This window comes from Grampus griseus (assembly GCF_964374135.1).
Source record: "Grampus griseus genome assembly, chromosome: X".
NCBI lineage: Eukaryota > Metazoa > Chordata > Mammalia > Artiodactyla > Delphinidae > Grampus > Grampus griseus.
The window spans coordinates 46563658-46587969 of NC_138999.1; the positions used below are offsets into that span (position 1 = coordinate 46563658).

At 38.1% G+C, this 24312-nt stretch overlaps 1 protein-coding gene across 1 annotated transcript in view; it reads right to left on the reverse strand.

Annotated features, from left to right (window-relative positions):
- Positions 1–24312, reverse strand: part of FAM120C (family with sequence similarity 120 member C) — a gene marked incomplete at its 5' end in the record, with an annotated part of 134238 nt that overhangs the window by 81957 nt on the left and 27969 nt on the right. The window contains 7 exons of the mRNA XM_082681004.1: positions 3225–3396; positions 4024–4297; positions 5670–5950; positions 6395–6471; positions 7040–7142; positions 18727–18855; positions 23295–23377. Of these exons, the coding sequence (XP_082537130.1) occupies positions 3225–3396; positions 4024–4297; positions 5670–5950; positions 6395–6471; positions 7040–7142; positions 18727–18855; positions 23295–23377 (1119 nt within the window). The remainder of the gene's footprint in view (positions 1–3224; positions 3397–4023; positions 4298–5669; positions 5951–6394; positions 6472–7039; positions 7143–18726; positions 18856–23294; positions 23378–24312) is intronic.

The window sequence follows — 24312 nt, forward strand, 5'->3', positions numbered from 1 at the left end:
AAGGTTGGGGAGCCCAACGTGGGCCTCAGACCTGTTGCTCTTTGGGGAGAACCTCTACAATTGTAATTATCCTTCCATTTGTTGCTCATCCACCCAGGGATGGGTCTTGAATACACTGCAACTCCACCCCTCCTACCTGTCTCATTGTGGTTCCCTATTTATACCTTCAGCTGTAGAATATCCTTTCTTCTAGTCTTCAGGTCATTATCATGGATAGATCCTCCATAATAGTTTCAATTTTGTTGTGCCCATGGGAGGAGGTGAGCTCAGGGTCTTCCTACTCCACCATCTTGGCCCTTGACAATTTTTTTTTGGCCCTTGAAAATGTTGTGGCAGAAGGAACTCCATGGCTAGTGATGAAAGATCAGCCTTTATATGTATTATTTTCCCCTATATGTAAAGCATCATTTCTCTCTGGCTGCTTTCAATAATTTTTCTGTCTTTAGACTGACATTGGCTTAATTTCCAAAATATACAAACAGGTCATACAATTCAATATTGAAAAAACAAACAACCCAATCAAAAAATGGGCAGAAGATCTAAATATACATTTCTCCAGGAAGACATACAGATGGCCAAAAGGCACATGAAAACATGCTCAGTATCCCTAATTATTAGAGAAATGCAAATCAAAACTGCAATGAGGTATCACCTCATATCAGTCGGAAGGGCCATCATCAAAAAGTCTACAAATAGGGGCTTCCCTGGTGGCGCAGTGGTTGAGAGTCCGCCTGCTGATGCCGGGGACACGGGTTCGTGCCTCGGTCCAGGAAGATCCCACATGCCGTGGAGCAGCTGGGCCCTTGAGCCATGGCCGCTGGGCCTGTGCATCCGGAGTCTGTGCTCCGCAACGGGAGAGGCCACAGCAGTGAGAGGCCCGTGTACCGCAAAAAAAAAAAAAAAAAAAAAAAAAAAAAAAAAAGTCTACAAATAATAAATGCTGGAGAGGGTGTGGAGAAAAGAGAACCCTCCTACACTGTTGATGGGAATGTAAATTGGTGCAGCCACCATGGAGAACAGTATTGAGATTCCTTAAAAAACTAAAAATAGAGTTGCCATGTGATCCAGCAATCCCAATCCTCAGTATATATCCGGAAAAGATGAAAACTCCAATTTAAATAGATACATGCACCCCAATGGTCATAGCAGCACTATTTACAATACCCAAGATACGGAAGCAACTTAAGTATCTACTGACAGATGAGTGGATAAAGTAAATGTGAGATACACACACACACACACACACACACACACACACACACACACACACACAGGAATATTACTCAGCCATAAAAAAAATTTGCAGAATGAAATTCTGCAATTTGCAGCAACATGGATGGACCTAGAGAATATTATGCTTAGTGAAATAAGTCAGACAGAGAAAGACAAATATCATATGATATCACTTACATGTGGAATCTAAAAAATGATGCAAATGAACTTATTTACAAAACAGAAACAGACTCACAGACATAGAAAACAAGTTTATGGCTACCAAAGGGGAAACGGGGGGCATAAATTAGGAGTTTTGGATTAACAGATACACACTGTGGGCATATGTTTCTGCCAAATTTGGGAATATTTATTTAAGTTATTAAATATAAATATTATATATTATTTCTTTGAGTACTTTTGCAGCCTTACCCTCTTTCGCCTCTCCTTCTGAGACTCTGATTGGCACAAATATTAGATCTTTTGTTATAGTTCCACTGATCCCTGTTCATTTTTCAATCTATTTTCTCTTTGTTATTCAGATTAGATAATTTCTATTGTTCTTTCTCCAAGTTCACTGATTATTTTCTCTGTTGTCTCCAATCTGCAGTTTAACCCATCTTTTGTGTATTTTATTTCAGTTATTGTATCTTTTAGTTCTTAATTTCCATTTGTTCTTTTGTATATTATATCTCTTTGTAAGACTTTCTATTTTTAATTTGTATCAAGAATGTTCAGCAAATTCCCTGGCTGTCCAGTGGTTAGGACCTGGTGCTTTCACTGCACAAGCCATACAGCACAGCCCAAAAAAAGAATGTTCAGAATTGTTTGTCAAAGCATTCCTCTCTCATGGCTGCTCTGAAATCCTTATCAGGTAATTCAGTCATTTGTGTTACAGTGATTTGATTTTCTATGGATAACACAAATCTATTGATTTTCTTTCCTCAGTCAGTTTGAGATCTCAGTTTGATATCTTTCTGGTTCTTGGTATGATGAGGGATTTTCAATTCAAACCTTAATATTTCGGGTATTATTTTATGAGACTCTGGATCTCATTTAAATTTTGTGTTTTAGCAGGTCTTTTCTGACACCACTCTGGTGGGTGAAGGAGGATGCTGTCTCGTTACTGCCAAGTGGGAGTAGAAGTCCTAACTCCCAATGTGCCCTTGTCTGACACTTCCACAGCAGGAGCAGGTGGCATACCTTCTTACAGTCTGGCAATGGTAGAAGTCTAGGTTCTTCATTTGGCCTTTGCTGGTAGGGGTAAGAGTGGGCTACAGTTTTTCTCTAGTGTTTGGCTGGAATAGAGTAGTTATTATCTAAAAGATTTCTGTATTACTAGGTTGTTCCTTCTGCGTACTTTGGCTAGAGAAAGCAGGCTTTTCTTGGTCTGCACCTGTTGGTGTTTCTGGGCTGCCAGCTTGTCCTGCACACAGTCTGGGATATATAAGGCACAAAGAAAACCCAGGGAACTCACTACTGCAGCATTCCTTGGATCCCAAGGCCCTTAGGCAATCTGTCACCTTCTGTTCACCTTCTAGAGTATCTTGTGCTTGTTTTATATATAATATCCTGAGCTTTTACTTTTATTTAGCAGGAGGAATAGGGAAAAGTATATCTATTCCATCTTCCCAGAAGCAGAAATCTAGTTGGTTCTTTTGAACATGCTAATTTGACCATATCTCTCTGCAGCTTAAAACATCTCAATGGCTCCAATTACCTACAGGATCAAATCCCAAAACAGAAACCTCACTGAGGAGGAGAGACTGTGTCACATACACTTCTACATTCCCAAAGTCCAGCATGGCTCTTATAAGTAATAGTCACTCTGAATGCCTAAGGATTAAAGAATTTGGGCTTAAGTTAATGCATTTCCCATACAGTATATGTTCTGATGAATTATACACTTTCTTAAAGACTATTCCATAGCCAAAAGTATGATGTACTTGCATAGACGTTTTTGCCCTGAGTCAAAGCATTGAGAGAACTGTCAAAGCTAGAACCACACATACCTTCTACAGGCAACCGCCGCCGTATGGCCAGGCGTTCCATTTTCCTCTGTGTCTCTGCCAGACTGAAAAGGACCCCATATACATATTGACGAGCTGACCGGAACAGGAGAGCAGCTGGAGGCAGCTCCATGTTACACTCATCCTCAATACATACAGGGATCTTAATCTCACCCTAATGAGAAAATGGTACAGGAGAAAGGAGAAAATGAGTTACCCCAAGGTTTGGAATTGAGCTGAGAAGAAACAGTAATGAACTGTAGCCTCGCTATTAAATTTTCTACTTGTATTTAGACAGAATTTCAGACTAAAAAAAGTTGTAACAAGCCAAACTGACCATAGGCAGCTTAAAAGCTAAATTCCATTTTTAAAGTCTCTGCTACGACTATCTACAGCTGACTAAATGGAGAAAATTCATCTTAGACATTTTGCTGAGGGATAGATTTGTATGGTAAGACTGGAGGAAGGGAATAGCTCTGGAGAAGTAGATGGAGAGGTAAAGAACAAGGGCATAATGTCTCTTCTTAGAGTGTGTCCATCCCTAGACCAGAGTCCACAAACATGGTGCATTATCTTCTTCAAAATCTCACAATTATACTTCTCTTCTAGGCCTCATTTACTGCACAGTCCCATCTTTTGCTGGTCTCACCTCACTAGAGACCCTTGATACAATGAGGGGCCCCAGCACACTTGATCTCCTTTCAGATACAATCATCAGAATTTCCTCTGGTAACTTACAGTCCTAGGAAGTGTGAAGTACAGTGTTAAGAGCAGGGAGGTAGGTGTTGATGTGTTCTCTCACCTTAGTGAGGACATGGTAGATATATGGGTACATAAGACCCCTTCGATGTCTGTGTTCAGCAACCCGCAAGACTTCTGGAGCTACTGGAGGTAAGGGTGGAATGGTGATGTCCATATGGTTCCTCGTAGACATAGACAGCAGAGATGGGATGTGGGGCTCACCATCACCCAGGCTGGCATCTGAAACTCCAGCATCGATAGGCTGTACCCAAGACCCTCTGTCACCATTTGGATCCTCCCATCCAGGCTGCTGCTGAAGTGTTTCTGTGATGTGACTAAAAGGTTTTAAAAGATAGTGTAGAAGAGAGAAGGGGGGTTGATAATGACATTCCAACTCAAGATGCCTGTTCTGATTCCAAGGAATCTTAACAAACCCTTTGGAAGCCAGGATACTGGGTTAGCACTGGACCTGATACCTTTCTTCTCAGTGGCCATCACTATCTTCCTGGCTTCTTTCATCTGATATAAACCAAAGCAATCAAAAGTCATGGGAACTGGGCTTCCCTGGTGGCACAGTGGTTAAGAATCCGCCTGCCAATGCAGGGAACACAGGTTCAAGCCCTGGTCCAGGAAGATCCCACATGCCGCGGAGCAACTAAGCCCGTGTGCCACAACTACTGAGCCTGTGCTCTAGAGCCCGCGAGCCACAACTACTGAGCCCATGTGCCACAGCTACTGAAGCCCGTGTGCCTAGAGCCCATGCTCTGCAACAAGAGAAGCCACCGCAATAAGAAGCCCGCTCACTGCAACAAAGAGTAGCCCCCACTCGCCACAACTAGAGAAAGCCCACACGCAGCAACAAAGACCCAACAGAGCCAAAATTTTTTTTAAAAGTCATGGGAACCATTCTGAATCCTTTATACCTTATAAGAGGCCATGTTTAGAGTCTGCTCATGTTCTAAGGAAATAACTACAATTTAAAATCTCAGAAACTTCCCTGGTTGTCCAGTGAGTAAGATTCCATGCTCCCAATACCGGGGGCCCATATTCAGTCCCTGGTTGGGGAACTAGATCCCGCATGCGTGCTGCAACTAAGAGCCTGCATGCCGCAACTAAGGAGCTCGCATGCCGCGACTAAGACCCAGTGCAGCCAAAATAAATAAATGAATAAATAAATATAAAAGCAAACAAACAAAAACCCAAAAAACCCTCAAATCAGCTCTGTCTCCCAGGAATAATCTGCTTGGAGTAATAATCTAAGAACAAATGAGCTTATATAAAATCTCACTGTTTTAATCCTCAGAACCCTGTCTTAGTTACCAAGCAATATAACTGCATACTCAACTGTTCCAATACCTCAACTCTATAAAGTCTTTCAAGTTTTTTTTCCATTCAACCTACTCCCCTTCACAAATTTAGAGATGATAGACATGATACATAGCACACCCCTACCAGGGCTTCCCTAACCAGCTGCTATGCTGCCTTCTACCTCAGTGGCCTGGGTATCTGAAAATTACCACTTGTACAGGGTCCAGATGAGCATGAAGTAGCCAAGCATAGAGAGAATTTTCCTACTTCACTTAAGAGCAAAGAGTCACAGAGAAAAGCCAGGAACATACACTTTCCCACATTCCCTACCTAGGTTACCACAAAAGAATACAGATGCTTCAGAATTCTGTTCCCTGGGGTGCCTGTACAGATACTTACTCAGAGCTGGCTCCATTTGGCTCATCAGCATCAGAGGAAGAGGAGTGGGAAGAGTCTGGTCCCAAAGGAGGTGAGGCTTTGGAAGTCAGGTAATTGGGAAACTGGGATGCAGAGGAATCATAAGAGACAGCCCAACTGGCAAAGGGGCTGTCCTGCAGCATGGGATCCTCAGAAAAAGCATGGGATTCCCCCAAAGCATGGGGGGAGAAGAGAAGAGAGGAGTTGGGTCCCACTGGGAATGGTGGTGGATATTTCATTTTCTGGGGCACGTGGTGAGAAAACTAAAGGACAAAACAGACAGAAAAGCTCTTTATTTAACATTTTACCAGGTCCAAGATGGTTTCCCCAGAAGTTGTGACATAGTGGATGATGCCAGTAGCTGGAACTGTTTGGATACAAAGAACCTACTGAGAATAACAAGAAATAATTCTAACAGTGATGTATGGACAGAATCCTCCAAAGGCAGGACAATGGACAAATCTATGTCTCCTAGAACCATTCTTCCAACATTATCTAATTTACCTTCACAGTGCCCTAGTGGTTACTGATTTGGATGTTTTCTTTACAGAGTCTGCCAGCCTCAAGTTGAGAACATGACATTCTGATAGTACTGACATTCTGATAATACTGAATCACCCTAACTCCTTAACTCAGATTATAAAAATCGGGAAGCAACCCAAGTCTAATGCTATCAAATGGTGTCAAGCTTCTTAAAAGATATTTACCATTGGCTTTCCAGCAGAGATAGTGCCCATTTGATTTCGTGGAATGGGAGGATTTCCAAGTCGATTATTCCGAAAACCTGAAGCAAAGAGAAAGGGCTATCCTTTAGTCAATCCTAATAACTGTACCCTGTTATATTCTGCTAATCTCAAAACACCTGAGAAATTATTATTAATAAATAAGTTAACAATTTATTGAAGAGCTACTATGTGCCATGCCAAGAACCTTACATAAATTATTTCTTCTGATAACAACCCTATTAAGGAGGTATCCTGAGCCACATTTCATACAGATGTGACTTGCAAAGATCACACAGCTAGTACATAGCAGAGGTAGAATTCAAACTCAGGCCTGATCCCACAGACAGGGCAATTTTACATATACCAGGCCACAACGGAGATTAGCACCAGAAGAAGCCCAAGCTAAGGAAATAGCATTGGATCCCATCTATAAATTCAGGAAATGAGGGCCCTGTTTCATGTCATCTCTCTTATTACATGGAAATCAAAAGGATGTCTATCAAATAGGAATGACTTCTAGAAGAGTGCAATACAAATAAGTGATTCCACTCTGTCCCAGGAGTTCCTGAGGGACTAACTCAGTTTCCTCTATAGACAGAGCAGCTCGGGGTCAAATGGAAGCCTTACCTAGAAAGGAGGAGGGACCCACTGGCAGCGAAGAGAGTTTGGTTGTGACTGAATAGTACTCAACTGCTTTCTTGAATCGTTCTATTTTATCTTCTGTCCTGGACTGGATGTTGGAACATCAAATGTTCAGAAGAAGAAATAACATGAGAGTGTCTTTGTCATGCAATTTATAATTTGAGAGTCAAAACAGTAGCAGAAATCAAATGTTTAAAGAAACCCAAGGGAGCAATTTTTCATGCTGCAGAAAAGTTTAGTAGGGAGAGAGCATTATAGAACATAAAAGATGGAATACTTAAAAAAATTAAGTTTAAAAATAAATAAATAAAGTTTACTTACATTTTGTGCTATTCTAAAATGGTCACATGATCATTAGAAAAAATACATAAAGATAGGAGAAAAAAACTACACAGTACCATCACCCAAAGATATTTTGGTGTGCTTCCTTCCACTAATTTTTTTTTTTTTGGCTGTGTTGGGTCTTCATTGCTGCGTGCAGGCTTTCTCTAGTTGCAGCGAGCAGGGGCTACTCTTTGTTGCAGTGAGCAGGCTTCTCATTGCAGTGGCTTCTCTTGTGCGGAGCTCAGGCTGTAGGAGCATGGGCTTCAGTAGTTGTGGCACGCGGACTCAGTAGTTGTGGCTCTCTGGCTCTAGAGTGCAGGCTCAGCAGTTGTGGTGCGCGGGCTTACTTGCTCCGCAACATGTGGGATCTTCCTGGACCAGGGCTCGAACCCGTGTCCCCTGCATTGGCAGGCGGATTCTTAACGACTGCACCACCAGGGAAGCCCTCCACTAAGTTTTAAAATACATTTTTTTGTTGAAGTATGGCTAGTCTATTTTAATACACATATTTTTTCTATAGTTGATACCGTACTCTGTGTACAATTTCATATCTTGCTTTCATTACACTACAAGATAATTTTGAATGGCTGAATATTTTATCATTATACATATATCATAAATTATTTAACTACTTCTCTAATACCTGACATTTAGGTTATTTCTCACATTTGGCTATTATAACTTACACAGAAAAGAACATATATGCACGTATAAGTTTTTCTGGATTTCAGATTATGTCCATATGAAAATGTCCCCAAAGTGGAATTATTGGTTCAAAAGGTATGAATATTACAACCAGAACCTCTTAAACATATACAAAATCCACAATGTGAAATCACTATATATCCACCAGAATGGCTAAAATTAAAGACTATAAATATCTAGCACTGGCAAGGATATAGAGTGACTGGAATCCCAATACACTGCTTGTAAGAATGTATATTGGTAGAGTTGAGAAAACAGTCTGGCAGTTTCTTATAATGTTAAACATATATTTGCCATATGGCACAGCAATCCTACTCCTAAGTATTTATCCAGGAGAAATGAGTACACATGTCCACCAAAAAATATGAACAAGAATACAAACAACAGCTTTATTTAATAGCTCCAAACTGGAAATAACTCAAATGTATATCAACAGAAGAGTGGATAAGTTATGGCATATTCATATGATAAAAAACTGTGCAGTAATAAAGAACAAAGGACTGATATATGCAACAACATGGACTAATCTCAGACATAATAATGAATGAAAGAAGAGACACACAAAAGAGTAAATATAAAGTTCAAGTAGAAGCGAAACTTATCTATGGTGATAGAAAATACCGTTTACCTCTGCGGGGTTGGGGCTGATTGAGAAGGGGCTTTTCCTTATTAAGCTTTTTCCAATGTAATTTTCAAATCCTCTTGAATATAACTTATGACCTTCATAATATTTCATCAAATAGAATATAAGATTAAAGTCATTTCTAATTTCTCATTATAAATAATGCTCTGATGAGCATATTTTTACATAATTTTCTTGGGTTATTTCATAGGGCATATTCTTAGAAGTGGAATTACTAGGTCAAAGGATATGGTCATTTTCATAGACTCTTGACACATGATACTAAATCTCTTTCCAAAGCAGATGTCTCAAGTTATACTCTCATCACCAGTGCATGAGAGTGCCCAATTCACCCTATAGCCTCAGTGTTGAATATTTTCTACAAAAAATCATCTCCTAACTATAACACTTATTTTTTATAGGAAAATTAAAAGATATAATAAAAAAGAAAAATTTAAACAGTTATAATCTTATCTCTCAGAGTTTGTAATTGTTAACACTCTAAGATCTACACAGCATTCCAGATCTCTTTACTTGCCTGCATGCAGGCACACAAATACAGATATCAAGATCTCCAGGTCCTCCAGCCTCACTTAGAAACAAAATATCACTCTCCTTTTTCAAAAATTGGACATAATTGTTTGAAAAAGGGTTTCAAATCTAAAGAATGTTTGCAAATTACTGACTTACAGAATGACATGTAAATAACATTCCATTGCATCAAGGTTCCATTATTTATATATTCATTATTATTTCCCTATTATATTTAATAACACATAATAATAACTAAAAACAATCTCCTAAGACATACAAGCCATATACAGAATCTTCCTTAATATCTCTACCTCTGTACCCACTCCCCTCCCCAAAAGTGACCACTGTTACCAGTTTGGTATATGTCCTGTCATAACTTTTGCTGTGTTTATACGCACACATATATATGTACACCAATATGGTTTTGCTTTTTTCACATAAGTGGAATCTTATCATATTGTTTTTCAAATTGCTTTTTGCACTTAACAGTATGTCTTATAAACTATTATATGTCAGTGAGTATAGATCTATGGCCCAATACCCTGAAATACTGAATTATGTGTACTTCCCTCAGTGTACCACTCTGTTCTGTGCCCTGAAAGGCAAACATTTACTCTTCCTTAAAGAGGCACCAATTCTATGAAATCTCTCCTTCTGTGAAAACTTTACTGTGTTTTTTTTCTTTGTTGTACTTATTTATTTGCTTCTACCTCCCCATTTAACCTCAAGTTCTCTGAGGACAAAGAATGGTTTATTCACATTTATATCCTACTGTCTAACATGGGACCTTATCTACAGAAGTTCATTCAGTATTTTATATATGATCATATTTAATTAAGTCCTGCCCTTTTCTTTTAAAGATCCACAGAGGCCAGAAGTAGCAGAGTAGAACCCCATACTTTGACACTATTACCTAGCAGTTTTTGTATGTTTGTTAAAAGAGCTCTCATAATTCTATAACTGTTAAAAATGTTTGTGAAAATTATACAACAAAGAAAAATGGCTTAAAACATAATGTTAAGTGAAAAAAGCAGGCTAAAAATGACTACACTGAGATGACTACCACATCAAAACATACATATAAAGAGGACTAGGAAATACTGTGAAACATTTAGGGTGGAATTAGAAGCAAAGTCTCTATTAAAAAATTTTGTTTTGTTTTGTTTAGTGAAAAGTGGATTCTTGTTATTAAGAATAGTCATTATCCAAGTTCCAAAACTCATGAAGCTACAAAGGGAAGCAAAAGCTATAACATTAAAAATATTCACCACTCAATTGAGCACTTACAAAACTTTTCCTACATTTATATACAATGGAATATTATTCAGTCTTAAAAGAGAAGGAAATTCTGATACATGCTACAACATGGAAGAACCTTGAGGACATTATGCTAAGTGAAATAAGCCTGTTGCAAAAATATATATTGTATAATTCCACTTATATGAAGTATGTAAAGTAGTCAAAATCAGAGGCCAAAAGTAGAATGGTGGTTGCCAGGGGCTGGGAGGAAGGAGAGAATGGGGAGTTATCATTTAATGGGTACAGTTTCAGTTTTACAAGATAAAAAGAGTTATGGGGATGAATGATGGTGATGGTTGCACAATATTATGAATGTAATTAATACCACTCAACTGTATATTTATAATGGTTAAGATGGTAAATTTTACGTGTATTTTACCACAATAAAAAATTGGAAGGAAAATTTATTCTCCATCTAAACAGTATCCCCTACTTAACACTAGGATCTCTCCCTACCCAACATGTCAATTTCTCTTTTTGTGAGTCACTCTCTTCCTAATCATCTCATGAAAACAGCTGAGAGTGCAATGCAAAGTAACAAAGTGAATGAGCAAATCTGTCATAAAGGTCAGGACTTCCTATAGTCAAGGGACATGATAGAGGACTGCTCACATCATAGTAGAAGCCACAGACCAATGAGGATCTGTTGCAGTTAGTGTTCATCAGTGGTGGAAGAGAGAATTATGAAAGATGATGGCAGGCAAGACACTTGAAAAGAGAATGATTTGAATATCAACAGAATGTAAGCCTTTTGGGAAAATAAAGCCCAAGTATACTTTTTATTAAAAAAAAACACAAAACACTCTTTATGATTGTGCCAGAAAGTTAAATGTGAACTAGTGGGTGTTAGACAGGGCTATCACAAAATTTTGTTAGGAAAACTTATGCCCCCAAAATCAAACACTGATTTCATTTTTTATTCATTTAAAAACATCTATAGAGAGGTTTCCATTCTGGATAAGATGGGGTAAGTACCCTCCAATTTGTTCCCACTGAAGGTAGTTACAGAAACCAGGAGCCACTATTTGAAGACTCTGGGAAGAAGACCAGAATTCGAAGTACCACCAAACCAAGGGTGATTTTAGCATTTCTTTTTTCTCCAATGTCCCCTGGTGTGGACACAATGCAGCCTGAAATCTGGAAGCGTCCACTGATGTGGAGAGAGCTCCAGGAGAAACCCTAGTCCAGTTCTGGCTTGAAGAGTGGGAAAAGGGTCTCTGAAAACTCAAGAAAATGTATGGAAATACCCCCATTTTTCTTTTCCTTTTTTCTGTTCTCATGTGTGCCAGCCTGAAGCAAACCTGTGGTGGCAGCAGTGGCAATAGGGGAATAGCGGGAAGCTCAATCTCTGAATGAGGAAACTTCCTCTCTGATCAGAGAAGCAGTGGTCTCAGTAGGGTGGAGTGAGCCTTCAATGCTTTTTCTCTGTCCTCCTGCTGCTTGGCCCTAGATGCTGAAAAAGGGTGGCCCGATGAACTGGGAAGTACTGAAGGGATTGCAAAGAGGGAGCAGCACATGTGTGGATCTGACACTTAAAACAGCAGACCACAGACTCTGAGAACTGAACAGATAAACCACTGCCCAAGTCCCAGACTGGCAACTGGGTGGCGTTCATGGGACTGATCCAAATAGGTTTGCAAAGGCTTTGAAAACTGCACTGACATTGAAACCAAGGCCCACAGTAGGATGGTGAGAACTTGTGGTCTGAACTTAAATGGGTCAATTGCCTCTTAAAACAAAACTGTCAACATTCCCGACTATATTGAAATAAGACTAGGAACCTCAAAACATAATATTCAAAATGTCCAATCCAAATTTACTTGGCCTGGGCATAACCAGGAAAATCTTAAATTGCATGGAAATAATCAATATATGCCTACACTGAGATGACACACACGTTGAACTTATCTGACAAAGACATTATGCAGCTTTATAAAAATGCTTGAAGGTAGGAGAAACACTTTTGAAACAGAAAGATAGATAATCTCAGCAAAAATAAGTAGACCTTAGGACCTTTCTCCTAGATCACACTTTTTCTCTATTCACTTTAATTCTCAACTCTACTTAAAAAAAATATATACGTAGTAGGTGATATTTAGCAGACATAAAATCAAAATCAATTCGACCTAAATGTCAGGACGCTGAAAAAGACTGTCATTCCACTGTTTAAATTCTGTAATTGCTAAGAACAAAATTTTGCTTGTGTTTATCCTCACTGCTTCTCTTTTACCCAGAGAAAAACATTCTTTGAGTAGGTTTAAAATAAGAATAAATAATTTAAAACTAAAAAAACATAAGAAAATCTCAGCAAAGAAAGATAATACATAAAGAAGAGCCAAATGAAAAGAAACGAAATTGAGTTATTTGTAGTGAGGTGGATGGACCTAGAGTCTGTCATACAGAGTGAAGTAAATCAGAAAGAGAAAAACAAATACCGTATGCTAACACATATATATGGAATCTAAAAAACAAAATATGTCATGAAGAACCTAGGGGTAAGACGGGAATAAAGACACAGACCTACTAGAGAATGGACTTGAGGATATGGGGAGGGGGAAGGGTAAGCTGTGACAAAGTGAGAGAGTGGCATGGACATATATACACTACCAAATGTAAAATAGATAGCTAGTGGGAAACAGCCGCATAGCACAGGGAGAACAGCTCGGTGCTTTGTGACCACCTAGAGGGGTGGGATAGGGAGGGTGGGAGGGAGGGAGATGCAAGAGGGAAGCGATATGGGAACATATGTATATGTATAGCTGATTCACTTTGTTATAAAGCAGAAACTAACACACCATTGTAAAGCAATTATACTCCAATAAAGATGTTAAAAAAAAAAAAGAAGAACCAAACGGAAACTTTAGAATTTAAAATACAATACTCGTACTGTATAACACAGGGAACTCTGCTCAATGTTATGTAACAACCTAAATGGGAAAAGAATTTGAAAAAGAATAGCTACATGTATATGTATAACTGAATCACTTTACTGTACACCTGAAACTAATGCAACATTGTTAGTCACCTCTACTCCAATATAAAATAAAGAGTTAAAAAAATAAAAATAAAAAAACTATACTCCACTATAAAATAAAAATTAAAACACAAAACAAAAAGAAACAAACTCAGGGACTTCCGTGGTGGTCCAGTGGTTAAGGGGACATGGGTTCAATCCCTGTTGGGGAACTAAGATCCCACACATGCTGTGGGGCAGCTAAGCCCACGCGCTGCAACTACTGAGCCCACACACCACAACTAGAGAGAAGCCCGCACACCACAACTAAGACCCAACACAGCCAAAAATAAAATAAATAATTTTTTTAAAAAAATAAATAACCTGAAAAAAAATACAATAGTCAGAATTAAAAAAAAAAAACCTCATTGGATGGGTTCTACAGCAGAAAAGAGATGACCAACTTCAATAAGTGGTGCTGGGAAAACTGGACAGCTACATGTAAAAGAATGAAGTTAGAACACTCCCTAACACCATACACAAAAATAAACTCAAAATGGATTAAAGACCTAAATGTAAGATAGGATACTAAAAAACTCTTAGAGGAAAACACAGGCAGAACACTCTCTGACATAAATTGCAGCCATCTTTTTTGATCCACCTCCTGAAGTAATGAAAATAAAAACCAAAATGGGACCTAATGAAACTTAAAAGCTTTTGCACAGCAAAGGAAACCATAAACAAAACAAAAAACAACCCACAGAATGGGAGAAAATATTTGCAAAAGAAGCGACCAACAAGGGATTAATCTCTAAAGTATACTGTGTTGGCAAAAAGTTCACTCAGGTTTTTCCGTAAGATGTTACAGAAAAACCCGAGCAAACTTTTTGCCAACCCAATACAAGCAGCACATGCAGCTCAATATCAGAAAACAAACAACCCAGTCAAAAAATGGGTGGAAGATCTAAATAGACATTTCTCCAAAGAAGACATACAGATGGCCAAAAAGCACGTTAAAAAATGCTCAACATCACTAATTATCAGAGAAATGCAAATCAAAACTACAATGAGGTATCACCTCACACTGGTCAGAATGGTCATCATCAAAAAATCTACAAATAATAAATGCTGGAGAGGGTGTGGAGGAAAAGGAACCCTCCTACACTGTTGGTGGGGATGTAAATTGGTACAACCATTATGGAGAACAGTATGGAGGTTCCTTAAAAAACTAAAAATAGAACTACCATATGATCCAGTAATCCCACTCCTGGGCATATATCCAGAGAAAACCATAATTCAAAAAGATACATGCACCCCAATGTTCACTGCAGCACTATTTACAATAGCTAAGACATGAAAGCAACCTAAATGTCCATCGGCAGAGGAATGGATAAAGAAGATGTGGTACATGTATTCAATGGAATATTACTCAGCCATAAAAAAGAATGAAATAATGTCATTTGCAGCAACATGGATGGACCTAGAGATTATCATACTAAGTGAAGTAAGACAGAGAAAGACAAATATCATATGATATTGTTTACATGTGGAATCTAAAAAAATGGTACAAATGAACTTATTTAAAAAACAGAAACCAAGTCACAGATGTAGAAAAACTTATTGTTACCAAAGGTGAAAGGTAGGGAGGGATAAATTAGGAGATTGGGACTGACATATACACACTAATATATATAAAATAGATAACTAATAAGGACCTACTGTATAGCACAGGGAACTCTACTCAATACTCTGTAATGGTTTATATGGGAAAAGAATCTAAAAAAGTGTGGATATATGTATATGTATTACTGATTCAGTTTGCTGTACACCTGAAACTAACACAACATTGTAAAGCAACTATACTCCAATAAAAAAAAATTTAAAGAAAAAGAAAAGAGATGGCCAAGGAAAGAATCAACAAAGTTAATGATGAATCCATAGAAATTATCCAGTGTGAAAAACAGAGAGGAAAATAATTTTTTAAAAAACAGAGTCTCAAGTATCTATGGGGTAATAACAAAAGGTCAAACACTGGTGCCATTGTAGTCACAGGAGGAAAGGAGAATGTGGAACAGAAAATCTGTTTGAATAATAATAGCTGAAAACTTCTCAAATTTAGTGAAAGATATACTTAGAAATTAAAGATGCTCAGCAAACCCTAAACAAGATAAATTCAAAGAAATCCATGCCTGATACATCACTGGAAAATTCTACCAAACAATTAAAGAAGAAAAACACCAATTCTACACAATCTCTTCCAAAAAATGGAAGAGGAAGGAATACTTGCCAATACATTTTATGAGTCCTGCATTACCCTGATATCAAAATCAAACAAAGAAAACACACACACATAAAAACTACAGTCCAATATTCCTCATGAAAATACATATAAAAATACTCAATGAAATACTAGTAATTTATATCCAACAATGTAAAAAAAGAATAAAACATTTTTGCCATATCTTGGGAATGCAAGGATGGCTCAATATTCAAAAATCAATGGACTAAAGAAGAAAAAGCACATGATCCTATCAATAGACATACAAAAATACATTTGACAAAATACAGCATCCATTAATGATAAGAACTTTCAGTAAACTAGGAATAGAAGAGATCTTCCTCAACCTAATAACATGCATCTACAAAACCTATCATTATACTTAATGCTGACTGAATGCTTTCCCCAAATATCAGGAACAAGACAAGGATATCCTCTCTCAGTAGTCCTATTCAACACTGTTTAGAAATCCTAGATAGTGCAGTAAGTCAAGGAAAAAAAAGGGCATACAGACTGGAAAAGAAAGTACTAAAATTGTCCCTATTCACTGACAACATGATCACCTATACAGAAAATACCAAGAAACCTACCAAAAAGCTCCTAGTGAGTTTAGAAAGGTTTCAGCATACAAGGTCAACAAACAAAAATCAATCATATTTCTATATACTAGCAACAAACAATTAGAAACTGAAATAAACAAAACAATATCCTTTATAATAGGTGCCTGCAATATGAAATACTTAAGTATAAATATAAAACAATGTATAAGACATAAGCTGAAAACTATAAAGCACTGATGAACTAAATCAAAGACAAATAAATAAATGCAGAGGTATATCATATTCATGGATTTGAAGACTCACCAAATTCATGTATATATTTAAAGGAATTCCAATTAAAACCCACCAGGATTTTTTGTAGATATAGACAATATTATTCTAAAATGTATATGGAAAGAAAAATGAACTTAAATAGACAAAATAATTTTGAAAAAGAAGAATAAAATTAGAGGAATCACCACCCAATCTTAAGTCTTACCATAGAGCTACAGGATTCAAAACAGTGTGCTATTTCAAAAGAGATAGATACATAGGACAACTGAACAGAATACAGTCCAGAAATACATCCACACAAATACAGACAACTGATTTTTGACAAAGGCAATTCAATGGAGAAAGAAGAGTCTTTTCACCAAACTTTGTTGAAACAATTGAACATCCATATGCAAAAACAAAACAAAACACCTCACACTTCTAAAAATATGAACTCAAAATGGATGATTTGTTCTAAATGTAAAATGTAAAACTATATAATTCTTAGAAGAAAACAGGACAATATTATTGTGCCTGCAGTTAGGCAAAGAGTTCTTAGACATGACACCAAAAGCATGATCCATAAAAGTTATAAATTAATAAAAATTGAAAACTTTTGCTTTGCAAAAGACACTGTTAAAAGAATGTAAAGACAAACTACAGACTGGGGGAAAATATTTGCAAACCAGATATCTGACAAAGGTCTAGTATGCAGAATATATAAAGAACTCTCGAAACTCAACAGTAAGTAATCAAACAACCCAGTTAAAAAATGGGCAAAAGACTGTTCATGAACAGACCATTCACCAGAAAGGATATATGGATGGTAAATAAGCACAAGAAAAAAAATGTTCGTCATTAGTCATTTGAGAAATGCAAATTAAAATTATGATGAACTACCACTACATAGCTGTTAGAATGACTAATAGTAACAATAACAATACCAACAATAACAAGTGCTGGTAAGGAATGGAATAGCCACTCTGGAAAACGGTTTGGCAGAGTCTTATGAAGTTACAGTTAAACATATACTTACCATACGACCCAGAAATCCCATTGCTAGGTATTTACAGTAGGGAAATGAAAACTTATGTTCATACAAAAACCTGTACAGAAATGTTTATAGAAGCTCTATTCAAACCACCAAAAATTGGAAACAACTCAAATATCCTCTAAGGGTGAATGCATAAACAAACTGTGGTATAGCCACACAATGTATACTACTTGGCAATAAAAAGGAATGAATTATCCATACACGCAACATGCAACAATTTAGAACAATCTCAAAGGCGTTATGTTGAATGCAAAATGCCATTCTCAAAAGATTACATACTCTATGATTTCGTTTACATGCTATTCTCTAAGATATAACTATGACAGAGAATAGACTGGTAGTTTCCATGGATTAGGGATGAGTTTGGATGTGACTGCAAAGGGAAAGCATGAGAAATTTTGGGGGTGGTTCAACTGTTCTGATCCTGATTGTGATGTTGGCTACATAAATCTATACATGTGTTAAAAATTTGTGTAACTACCTACACACAGATGCAAAAGTGAGTTTTATTGTATGTTAATTTAAAAAATAAAACTGAAAAACCCAGAGTGTAAATATAGATGAAATTTAAAAAAATAAAACTAACTTATTTTCCTAACTTTTAGTTTCATTTCACAAGACAAAATCCCAGTTGAGCCCCTTTTTCACTATTAACGATGAAACATTGATTCTTGTTTTAAATGGACCTACTTAAGTAGTCTTTTTCAGTATCCATTATCCTTCAATAAGCAAGACCTCCTTCACATTAAAATATACACTGAAACAAAAAAAGAAAAAAGGGAAGGATATATGCCAGAGTGATAACTATAGCAAGTTGTTTCTGGTTAATGAGATCATAAGTGACATTTTCTAAATCTTCTAGGATGAGCTTATATAACTTTAATAATCAGTGGAAAAAAGGTAAAGAATCCTTTAAATCCAGGCCTAGTGATGTTTTCTAAAAGAAACTTTGAGGCTCCAGTCTATAAGCAGAGAGAAGATAAGCAGCTAGGAGGAGAGGAGGTAGGCAACACAAAAAAGATCAGATCTGTTGGTGGTATTTGTGAAGGTAAGAAAACTGGCCATTTTTAGGAAGGGAGAGGCTAGCTCACCTGAGACTGTTTGAAAACATCCTTCCCAACCACATCCAGGTTTGAGGGGTCTTTGATGGAACTAACATACTCAGAAACAGCCTTGATTACCACATCACAGGGAGGAAGAACCAGCTGATGAGCTCTGACCTAGAAGAAGGAAGATAAGCCAGGCACACTGATATCAAAGATGGGTCACTAAGAAAAAGGGTGAGACAGGGGTGAGATACAGAATTCAAATTCAGTTAATTCACTGAGAGACAGTTAAAATCTTTTTAGTCTTCCCTTTAATTTTCAGTACAGAACACTTGGAACCAAGATTGAAAAGTATAAAGAAAGACAAAACCATAGCAGCAATTATCCCACTACAAAGATAACCACTGTTTTATGACACTGCCATAATTAATCAGTTTTCTTTCATGATACATTTTGGCCACCTCCAAATTTTTGCTATTAAAGGTAATGTTGTAATGTGTGGACCATGTTTGGATCCTGATTTGAACTAACCACAAAAAGGCCTTTGTGAGACAATCAGGAAAATCTAAAAATGGACTAGTTATTAAGATGATACCAAGAAATTATCATTAATTTTGTTAGGAGTAATAATGGCATTGTGCTTATGTAAGAAAATATCCATATGTTTTAGAGATGCATATCAAAGAACGTGAGAGTGAAATGACTTAAGGTCTGGCATTTGTTTTAAAATACATTAGCAACAGCAACAACAACAAAATAACCCAGCAAGTGTGGCCACATCTTAATAACTGTTGGATCTGGAAGATGTTATAGTGATGGTTGACTATATTATTATATTATTTTTTCTACTTCTGTGATGCTTGAAATTTTTTTAAATAAGGGGTTTTTAAATGCTGTGATGAAATGTAGGTATGATTTGTTGTCCACCTTCCAATTATTTAATTACAAGCTTCCTAGAATGGTAATTACTGAGTAAAAGGCTATAAACTTCTTTAAGGCTTTTTATATAAATTATTTAGCCAAATAATCATTCCTTCCTTCAACAAATATTTACTGCCTACTGTGTGCCAGGCACTGTCCTAGGCATCAGGGATACAGCAGTGAACAAGATAGACAAAACTCCCTGCCCTCAAGGGAGCTTAAATTCTAGTGTAGGTGTGTTGGGATGGGGTAAGGGGAGTCAAACAAACAGAATAAGTAAAACGTATAGTGTGCTAGATGTAGATAAGTGCTATGGAGAAAATCTCAGCAGAGAAGGGGGTAGGGAATGCAACTGTGTGTGGGGCAGGGCATGTAATTTTAAACAGGGTGTCAGGAAAGGTCACTCTGAGAAAAGAACATTTGAGAGAACCTATAGGAGTGAGGAAATATCTATGTGGGAGGAAAATGCATTCCAAGCAGAGGGAATGGTGAGTGCAAAGGTTCTATGAGCAAAAGAAAAGGGAAGATGAGATCAGAGCTGTACCAGAGGGCCAGACAGTACAGGGCTTTGTAGGCCATGGTAAAGATTAGGTGAGTGACATAAAGAGCCATTGGAGAATTTTGAAAAGAGAAGTGACATGATTGGAGTCAGGTTTTAAAATGACTCTGGCTGTTGTATTAGGAATAGATTTGGGGCCAGGGGACGGAGCAAGAAAGAGTGCAAGAGAAGAGCAACAGTTAGTAAAGTGTTATAATAATCCAGGCAAGAATGGTGGCTTGACTAAGGTAGTAGCTGTGAAAATGGTGAGAAGTGGATATATTCTGAAGGAAGAACTGATGGTATTTGCTGACAAGAGGAGATATGGAGCATGAGAAAGAGAGAAGTCAAGGATGACTCCAAGGCTTTTAGGCTGAGCAACTGGAAGGATAAGGTTGCCATTAATGAAAATTAGTGAAGGCTGTGGAAGGAAGAGGTTTAGAGGAAAGATCAGGAGTTTCCATTTGGACATGTTTCTTTGAGATATTTAGTAGGCCATTAGATATTAGAAGCTGGAGTTCAAAGGGGAGGTCAAAGCTGGAGACATACATTTAGGACTCATCAATGGACAGATGGTATTTAAAGTCACGAGACTAGATGAGATCAATCACCAAGGCAGCACGTGTGGATAGAAAAGAGAAGGGACTGAGGATAGAACTCTGGGACACTCCAAAGTTAAGGAATAGACAAGACAAGGAAGCAGCAAAGGAGACAGAAGCAGCAGCCAGTAGGTAGGTAGGAAACTACAAGAGAGTGGTGTCCTTAAAGCCAAGTGAAGAACATGTTCTAAGAAAGAGAGAGTGAGCAACTGGGTCATATGCTGCTGACTGGTCAAGTAAGATGAAAACTGAGACCTGGCCATTGGATTTATTAACATCATGGTCATGGTGAATTTGTTGAGAGCAATTTCAGCAAAGCAAATTGAAGACAGAACATGGAAAGGGGATAGTAAACAGCTCAAGCCTTGACAACTCTCTAGAAGAGTCTTCTATAAGGGAAGAAGAAATATGGAGCAGTAGCTTGGGTGGAGGGAGTGAAGTCAAGGGCAGGTTTTGTTTTATTTTTTAAGATGGCTGCATGCTTATGCATCTGATGGGAAAGAGCCAATAACAGAGGGAAACTGATGATGTGGGAGAAAGAGGGGAGAACTGCTGAAGTGATGCCCTTAAGTTATCAATGGGGGGGACTTCCCTGGTGGTGCAGTGGTTAAGAATCCACCTGTCAATGCAGGGGACACGGGTTCAAGCCCTGGTCCGGGAAGATCACACATGCCGCAGAGCAACTAAGTCCGTGCGCCACAACTACTGAGCCTGTGCTCTACAGTCCACGAGCCACAACTACTGAGCCTGTGTGCCACAGCTACTGAAGCCCACGTGCCTAGAGCCCATGCTCCGCAACAAGAGAAGCCACCGCAATGAGAAGCCTGCGCACCACAACGAAGAGTAGCCTCCGCTTGCCGCAACTAGAGAAAGCCCGTGCACAGTAACGAAGACCCAAAAATAAATAAATAAATTTATATTAAAAAAAAGAAGTTAGCAATGGGGGATGGATCCAGCATAAGAGTAGAGGGGTTGGCCTTAGGCAGGAACATGGACAGGTCATCTGAGGCGGGCAAAGCATGCAGGTGAGAAGATGAAAGGGTGGGAACTGGTGTAAGTTCTCTTCCCATTACTTCAATTTTCTCAGTGAAACAGGAAGCCAAGTTATGAGCTGAGAGTGAGCAGGGAGGAGGGAGCATTAGAGGCTTAAGGAGAGAGGAAAAGGTGTGAAATAGTCTAGGAGACTGAAAGAACTAGGGAAATATAATACCACCAAAAGCTTACACTACCTCCAGAAATGTATAAGAGCACCAGTCTCAACACAGCCTCAGTAGGAGCGGGTAGACTAATTTTTCAATATTTGCTAAACCCTTAGGTTAAAAAAAAAGATCACACTGCTCATTTAATTTGCATCTCTGATCACCAGTGAGGTTTAACACCCACTCATATTATTGGCCACTCTAGTTCCTCTTTTGTGAATTGTCTGCTTCTGTCCTTTGCTCATTACTTCATTTATTGGGGTATTAGTATTTTTCTTCATAAGTTCGTATGAATCCTTAAGATAATAAGGGTGTGAGATAATAGAAAATATACATTGTTCTCTGACCCCAGTTCCTGGCATAGAGCACCTAAAACCCTTGTAATTTCCTAAGTGGTAAGAGCACTAGGAGCATCTCTTCCTCTAATCAGGTGACTCTGGGTGGGCTCCTGGATGAGGGCTGGTCACTGGTAAGACCAAGCCATGATTAGAAGCTTGGAATTTTCAGCCCCACCCCCATTGTCTAGAGAAGGGAGAAGGGCTAAAAATGGAGTTAATGATCAATCATGCCTACATGATAAAGCCTCCATAAAATCCCAAAAGTACAGGTTTTGGAGAGCTTCCAGGTTGGTGAACACATCCATGTACCGGGAGGGTGATGTACCCCAACTCCATGGGGACATAGGCTCCTGTGCTTGGGATCCTCCCACACCTCACCCTATGTATCTCTTCATCTAGTTGTTCATCTCCATCCTTTTATCATATCCTTTAATAAAGTGATATATGTAAGTAAGTATTTCCCTGAGTTCTATGAGGTGCTTTAACAAATTAATTGAACCTGGGAAGGGGGTCACTGGAACCTCTAATCTATAGTTAGTTGGTTGGTCGGAAGCACAGGTGATAACCTGGGCTTGTGAATGGTGTCTGAAGTGGGGGGGAAGTCTTGTGGAACTGAGTCCTTAACTTGTGTGATCTGACACTATCTTCAGGTAGTTGGTGTTAGAATTGAGTTAAATTGTAGGACACCCAGCTGGTGTCACAGAAAACTGTTTTGTGCAGGGAAAAACCCCCACATGTTTAGTGACCAGAAGTGTCAGAAGTGAAGTGTTCTGTGTGAGTGCGGTAGTAGTATGGGAGTAAAGGAGAAACACAGGAAAGAAAGACATAGGAGGGAATAACTGGATTTTTCCCTACACATTAGGTGGAAAACTGAGTTTTTCCTTTTTAAGGGTATTGATCATAATTATAAAGTTTTTGTCTATAAGTGTCTGAAATATTTTAAGCCTAATGAAAGATATTTATTCTACCAAAACTCCAATCAAAACCTGATGTACAGGCAGGAAATGGGTCACGTTACCTTAAGTGATGCAAGGGGATGTTCTGGTCCCAAGAGGCTCCAGTGAAAAGCGGCCAGGTCCTCATCTGGGAGAATGTGGTTACCTATAAAGTATATTTGTCATTTATTGACTGTACAAATGTTTTCTTAGAACCTCCAGGCCATGAAAGGACTTCTGGGAGAGAAAACAATCAAATAATTCACATAGGTCTATATTCTTAATGTAACAACTACAGTAACTATGTTTGATTACCTACTATGTTTCACATGCATTATGTATATCATCTTTATAATAACTATGTAAATATTATTACCTCCAGTTTATAGATAAGGAAACTGAGGTTTGAGCAAGTCTGGTGACTTTGCCCAAGGGGCCACATCTAATAAGTGCCCACACCAGGATAAGAAGCTAGGAATGTTTGACTCCAAAGTCCATGCTATTTTCTATCACCCAGTCATGCTGCCTTTTATAATAACAGCCACCAATTACTCACTGCCTACTAAGTGCTGGGTATTTTATATATCTTATTTCATTTAACCTTATCAATAGCACTGTGAAGTATTATTATTCCATTTCACAGATGAGGAAACTGAAACCAGGAAGGTGTAACTTCAGTGATTTGTCCAAGGCCTAATTCCAAAACTTGTGCTGACTCCACTAGATTATCCAAGCTCAAATCCTTTGGGATTATAAACAGAGGTCACACCTGAGACAAGATATTAACCTTCATGCTGTCAGTACTTGGAAAACCAACTCGAAACATAATCAACACTCTGCAATTTACTTTGAAATACTCCTTTAAAAGAAAGATTGATGATGGATAGAATGGACAGATATATGATAAAGCAAGTATAGTAAAATGTTAATGGCAGAATAGAGGTGGTAGATATAGGATTTTCATAGCAAAATTCTTGCAATTTTGCTGTACTTTTGGGAATTTTCATAATAAAATGTTAGCACAACAGAAAAAAAAAGAAAAAGATACAGAATGATTTGTGTTCTTGACCTAAATTTAGACAGTGGGTAAGAAATGCTAAT